The sequence below is a fragment of the Phoenix dactylifera genome, chromosome 6 (assembly GCF_051530095.1).
Source record: "Phoenix dactylifera cultivar Ajwa chromosome 6, Ajwa_hap1_PhDact_Kaust_v1.1, whole genome shotgun sequence".
Taxonomy (NCBI): domain Eukaryota; kingdom Viridiplantae; phylum Streptophyta; class Magnoliopsida; order Arecales; family Arecaceae; genus Phoenix; species Phoenix dactylifera.
In genome coordinates this window covers 8,040,491-8,047,416 of record NC_143195.1, presented here as the reverse complement: position 1 = coordinate 8,047,416, position 6,926 = coordinate 8,040,491, and the positions used below count along the sequence as shown (strand labels likewise).

Genomic DNA, 6,926 nt, shown 5'->3' with positions numbered 1-6,926 from the left:
CTTGTGTTAATTATGTTAAAAAGTCTTATTAGACTTAAAACATTTTTTTTATTATCATTTTTATTTTGAAAATAATTTCTCCATGTAAAAATACATATTCTATAGGTTTTAGGAACCATCACTATAAATATCTTCATTTTTTACGCTGCATCCTAACACTCGAGGATCACTATACATATTGCGGCTTTGAAGTAGAATCGGATAGAGCTTCTAAACTTTGAGCCAAGGCCTAAATCTATTAGTTGCCCAGATGGCTAATAAAAGAAATAGATCAAGATGAACGAATGTTATATAAGAAGAGCCGATTGAATTGGTCTTAAAGGCACTTCCAAGCGCGGAAGATAATGCTATAGGCCGATTAAAGAGGGAAGACCAACACAAACCATATCTGAATAGGTCAAATGGAGGTTAATAACAAGTCAAGGACGACAAAGTGCAATTATCAGTTTAATAGTTGGTACAGAGTAACTGTTCTGATGAATATGGGTGGTGGAAAGATAGCTGGCATCAGTTACTAGAATTGTTAAAGAAGAATGGAGGCCAAACATGAGTCGTAACCATCAAAGTGGGCAGTTACTTATAGTTTGTTATTTAGTATAACTAAGTGGAATTATACTCTGTAAAATTCTTTGACATTCAGCATATAAGAATTCTAATTTATTTTATCTTAGCTTACTTTATCATGTACATTATTTATTAGTAGGATTTTAACTTTGGAATAGCATTAACTTAGAGCTCCACTACCATAGTTTAGGCTACATTCTATCCCTATCCAGATCTATTTTTTTGAAACGGTGGTATGACGGTAGTGAAAGCTCTGGAAGATTAAGGTATCTGGATCTATGCTACTCTCGTATTCTTCCTTTGATTATCTCTTTTTTGGCTACTCTAGTATCGATGGTATGTCCGCGCACCTATCTACCTTTTATCATTGAACTTGTTACTCATTTTGTCAAGCAACAAATTTCTTGGCACTTTTGGATGGTATAGAAAAGGCAAACATCCATATACTCAATCATAGAAAATGAAGTATCTTATTTTCTTGAGTATACTTTGGTGTTTCTCTTTTAACAAGATGGATTCCATGCAAGCTCTAATATATTCTGGAGCAACCGTGATGGATTTGGGATAGTGACACGGGCCAATTTTTGAAGCTCTTGGTTGTGGTGCACTTTGACAAAGCGTTATGGAATCTAGATGACAATGAAGCTCTCTTGATAGTGAGATAAAAATGCAATTAGTTATCCTTTTTTAGTTCCTCTATAGCTTTAAAATTGCCTTTAATTTTTCTTTACTTCTTGTTTATTGTAGCCTAACTCTTAATTCTGAACCGTTCTAGTTTAATATTAGTCTTTTGCTTTTTCTTCCATCACGTTGTTCTAAAACTCATGCAGGAACCCTCCCTGCTTGCATCAACTTCTCGTGTTAATTTTTTTGTTAATGGCATTATATGACTCGATTATTCTTTCACATGATATTACTGAAACTCTATTATTCTTCTGCATCGTATTGCTGAAATTTTTTTAATCTTTATAAAATTTGTATGCAAAGAGCTGTCTTTTGTATTTGTTTGTCATGGTTATTCATACCCAAAGGCAATAAACCCATTTTACACTTAAAATTATTATTCACCAACATCCAAAACAAAAAGAACCCAGTTGGAGGGGCAATATTACAAAACTAGCATGATATATGTAAATAGTGTTTTTTAAAAAATAAATATATAATAAATCATAGAGGGAGCTGAGTGATCTAATTGGTAAAATCTATTTTGTTAATATAAATGACTATGGTTCAATTTCTCAACCTAGTGTTCGGTCCCACTTCCATTCCCATTCTACTTGTCAACAAAACATGCAATAAACCATATTTATCAGAAAATATGTAAATTTTTTAAAATAATTAGAACTTATTTCTTTGAATGCTGCTATATTTATTCCAAGACCTTCAAAATGGGTGTAAACTCTATTTTTTCAGGATAATTTGGAATCAAAACGTCAGCTCTCCCCTCGGTGGCTCTTTTTGGGCAGCTTTTAGGAGAGAGAAGCTTTTTTCTATTTTTTGTATGTTGATTGTAATTGAAGTGGCGCTTGTCGTTTCCTTTTTTTCTTTCTTTTCAGAGAATATGTAGCCACGAGTCACCTGCAATACCAGTCTATCGGCACCAAAAGATAAGATGGGGCAGAAGAGATAAGTGGGTGGGGAACTTCGGGTTCCTCTCATGGCGTCGATGCTAATGGGTCAAGTTCCTACCTCTAATCCCTCATCTCGCCCAATTTCCAGACCCATTTGCCGTCAGAAAGACTCACCGGAGCCTCAAATTAGTAGAAGGTACGTCACCTTTGAGTTCCTTCAGGTGTTTTGTTCTCTGTGAAGCAGTAAATCTCTTGTCTACAAAGCTTATCTTATTCCTAGTTTGAAATAGAAGTTTGTTTTTGGTTTTGTTTGGGGTATACAAATAAACTAATGTAAGGGAGGTGGTGCTGAGGAGCAGCGAAATGGCAACTTTGGCAGCCATCTTCCACTTCAGGTACTCACTCCCCCGTGCCCTTTTGCCGCTTCCCTTCTCTAAACCTCTCCACAGCCTTCCATGGGCTATCTTCTAGGAAATGACCAAAGCCTCCCTAATCATTTATCTACTCTCCAGCATCTTTTGTCTGCGGTTGAGTAGAGATATGGGCAACGGTTATATTTCTTTTTAAGTTTTTTATGATCCAATATAATTTCTGCTACATCTTAGAACCAACCATAGCTCACATAGTAAGCCAATAAAAGCTCGCCACATAGCTGCAGGCTGACCATTGAGAGCTCGTGGCATAACTGACCTAAAAGGTGCACAGAGAGTCCTGCACCTCCACCGACTGGTGACAATTTGGTCCAAGATTATGAACGGTTTTCTTACCGCGCAATATATGAAGTATCCACGCATGTGGAACATGTGGGTGTGATCTTCGGGCATGATGTGTGAGCTGTTACTATAACGACCAAAACACATGCTCGATTTACTCGAAGACGGCTGCCAGCCCTCATCTATATAAAACACATCCGAGGGCCTTCTAGGTAAGTTCTTTTTGATCCTACAACCAAGCTGCCATTTCACTATGTTAAGCCTCCTCTGTTTTCTGAGATCAACGTCTGACTTAAGCATCGAAGGTTCCCCTGCTGGACACTCTCCAGCTAGTGGACTTTCTTGTTTTTCCATTTTAGGTAAAATCAGGCATAGGAGCACTGAACTGAGCACAATTTACATCATCAAGCTCTTCCACAGCAACTTGAAGACTAATAGTGACCTCAGGTCGACCCTATTGACCTGAACAGTCAACCCGCCGAGCTCTCCATCCTTGTAGCCTGCTCAACACCAAGCTCGAGTCGGATTTCAGAGACAATAGATTGGCACTAAAGGAAGGGTTGTGATCGCACTTTTGGAGGTTTGACCAATCAGCAAATGACTTGTAGCCATGAAGTCGAAAAGAGCACCAGCAACACCTACAACTGCTCAGCAAAATGTACACCTGGAGTCTAACAATTCTTAATAGAGCCCACAGAGGGCTCTGCCTTCATAGGAGCTACAGTCGGCACCGAAGGTAACTACTGAGCAGTTTTATCTCCTCATGCAATAGATTCAGAAACTAACAATAGTCGTCCAAAACCTACAATAGATAATTGCTAACCAGCAGCAAGCTTGCACGTCGAGCGACCATGTGGACCCGACACAATTGAACCACCGCTCCCATCCACGAAGCGTGAGACGAGCTCAGCCAAGCCATTGTTTTCATCCTCAGAGCCTAGGACTGGCTCAACAGAGTCATCACTCTCATCCTCAGAATCTAGGATGAGACAAGAGGCATCGATCATTGAGCCCATGGTCTCAAGAAGGATCGACACAGGGCCATTCATCCCCTCACAGATCTTAGAGGGTCTCTAGGAGGAAGGCCGACTTCCATCGGAAGATCGAGAAGATGGATCGTCGCCTTGAGGCCTTGAGGAGCCACAATGTCAAGCTTGAGAATGACGTCGACCTCACGATCGAGCTCCCCTTCTCAGTGAGGGTTATGGAGGAGCATCTCTTGCCTCGATTCAAGATACCATAGCTGGAGATGTATGATGGAACTTTGGACCCCATGGATTATTTGGAGAGCTTCAAGGCTCTCATGATGCTCTAAAGGACCACTGATGTGGTGTTGTGCCAAGCTTTCCTAACCACCCATTGAAGAGCAGCTCAAAGTATGGTACATCGAGCTTCAGCTAAACTCCATCCACTCTCTCGAGCAATGCAGCCGGTTGTTCGTAGCTCACTTCATTAGCAACAGGAGGCAGAGGAGAGGATCAGAAAGCCTATTTAAGCATTAGGAAAAAGTGTCCCTAAGGGACTATGTCAGCCATTTCAATGCGGCAACTCTAGGTGATCCACGACTTGAATCATTCGGTTGCGAGACCACCCCGAAGTGCGGATTGAGCTAATCATAGTTCCTCTCGTCCATGGAGAGGAGGCTTCTGAATGATTTTGCTGAGCTTCTAGCCTAAGCTGAGAAGTACATTAATGCACAAAAAGCTATAGATGCTCAATGAGAGTCAGCCAGGGATAAGTTCGGCAAAAGGAAGAAGAACAAATGAGCTCGAGAGGAGAAAGAAGAGTAGAGAAGGAAGCCCAACAAAGACATCGAAAGTTTCCACTGATCGAAGAGCGTGCCTTAGAAATTTGAGAGGTACATGCCTCTTAACACCTCTCGAGCTTAGATCTTGATGGAAATCGAGAACCGAGGCTACATGAAATGAACTTGGAAGATGAAGCTGACAGCGGCCAGGAGGGACAGGAACAAGTTCTTCAAATTTCACTAGGACTACTAGGATGACATCAAGGAGTGCCTACTACTCAAGAATGAGATCAAGGCTCTCATCTAGTGAGGATACCTCAGCTACTATATAAATAACTTACAAGATCGGAATGATACTGGATGGGAGCAGCCTACCCCTGAGTAGGAAATTGACAACTGACCTACTACAAGAGTCTTTAACACTATCTTAGGTGGACTACAGCTAGGAAAACAAGTTTGTCTTCATAGAGAAGTTATGCACGGGCCGTCCAAGCAGGAGACTCAACTCCAAAGAGGCAGAGGATGGATGAAGTGATCTCCTTCTTGGATGTCAACTTCGAAGGCATGTAGACCCTCCATAATGATGCCATTGTTGTTTTCTTGACTATTATAAATTATGATGTAAAAACAATTTTAGTGAAAAATGGAAGCTCGGCGGACATATTGTTTTATGAAGTTTTTTGTAAGATGAATTTGCTTTTTAACCAACTAAGGAGGATTAATTCTCCTCTGATGGATTCTCAGGAGACCTAGTCCCTGTAGAAGGTACCATCTATTTCCCCGTTGGCCGAGCACCAAGATAAGCTACCATGATGCTAGATTTTTTGGGTCATGAAAGTCCCCTTGGTATGCAACACCATTTTAGATTGTCCTAGTTTGAATACCCTACAAGCCATAGTATCGACCTACCATCTGCTGACAAGGTTCTGAACTAGATAGGGCATGAAATAAGTCTACAGTGACCAAGCACTGGCTCGACAGTGCCATATCGCAACGCTTCAAAGATAGAAGCCCATAGAAGAGCGTAGAGGTCGAATTGCACATGGCTGTGTTGGAATTTGTATCCTAAATGTCAATCGTCAGCATGTTGATGATTGAATTTTGTAAATGAATTGACAAATTAATAAAGTGTTATTTGGCATTATTCATCATTTCATCTTCAAATGAACTCTTATATGATGAAGTCCTTAGGACTTATGTTATGATAAAGGAGGATTTATCTTTGAGTCCTTAAACTTGTTTGCGACGAAATGATATGTTGTTACTAGGACGACAACATTATCGAGATTAGGTCGTTGTGTGACATATACGTTGGTTGTCCTCTTAACCAAGGAGTGTGGAGACACTGGTATGCCACACAAGTGAAGTGTAGAAGTACATTTCACTAAACGTGACCAATTCCGGAACGATCTACTGTCGAGAGATGTTCCGAGTGGATATGGGTATAAGTTTGGCCCTCTGACCTGAGACCGCAACCTGTGACTAGCAAGCAACTCACTGTACTTTGGTACCGGACTACCTGAATTTCTAATTCAGTGACGGAAGGTCACTGGGTGCAGTCAAGTACTTGCGTAGTCAGTTGTGAGTCAAGATGGAATTGACCCCTCCTGAAAACAGGAGATAATGTCTTGTGATTAATTTAGCAAAACCTTGGCCAGGGTAATCCCAGTAAGGAGTCACGGGATATCTAAAGTTAATCACATAATGGATGTACTAATTATAGGGTTGACAGTGAGCTCTAAGTCATCCTGGCATTAGGAGTCAAAGGGATTGAATTATACAGTAACCATAGTTCAGGGTTCCAGAATATTTGCTTCGCAGATATTCGACCTATCCGGACGTCGGGTACCATTGCTAGATGGTCACATCGATTAGTGTAGAAAATTGTTCCTATACTACCGGCTTAGGTTCGAACCTATGAGGTCACACGCATAGAAGATTCCTGATTGATCAAGAAAGCTGATGAATGATTAAGAATCATTTAGGGATAATTTGGTCAATTTGATTGGCAAATTATCTTATAAAATAATTAAAGTAATTATTGAAGGATTAATTAGTAATTAAATTACTAATAAACTTAATTTGATTGAGTAATTGTGCTAAGGATGAGCCAAATTGAATTGGATTCAAGTTTGGGCTCAATCAGGGTTTTGACCTGATTGGATTAGGTCAGAACCAAAAAGGACTTAAGCTGATCAAATTAATTTTAAATTAATTTGTTCTTAATTGGGGATTCACCAAATTGAATTAGGTCCAACACAAAGTAATAATTCAATTTGATTGAGTTTGCATGAGCCAAAATTGAATTGGATTCAATTTGAGCTCAATCAG

General features: G+C 40.0%; 1 protein-coding gene across 30 annotated transcripts in view; it reads left to right on the top strand.

Annotated features, from left to right (window-relative positions):
* The first annotated feature begins 1,977 nt into the window (after positions 1-1,977).
* Positions 1,978-6,926, top strand: part of LOC103697526 (DUF1499 family protein) — a 49,244-nt gene continuing 44,295 nt past the window's right edge. For 5 of the 30 annotated variants that reach the window (XM_089923860.1, XM_089923856.1, XM_089923855.1 and 2 more), the window contains exons 1-3: positions 2,249-2,331; positions 2,474-2,530; positions 2,794-3,584. In XM_089923860.1, the coding sequence (XP_089779986.1) occupies positions 3,505-3,584 (80 nt within the window). In that variant the 5' untranslated portion in view covers positions 2,249-2,331; positions 2,474-2,530; positions 2,794-3,504. Of the gene's footprint in view, positions 2,332-2,425; positions 2,531-2,787; positions 4,932-6,926 lie in introns of those variants that run through there. The other 25 variants (XM_039118474.3, XM_089923859.1, XM_089923858.1 and 22 more) reach the window with 19 other exon arrangements.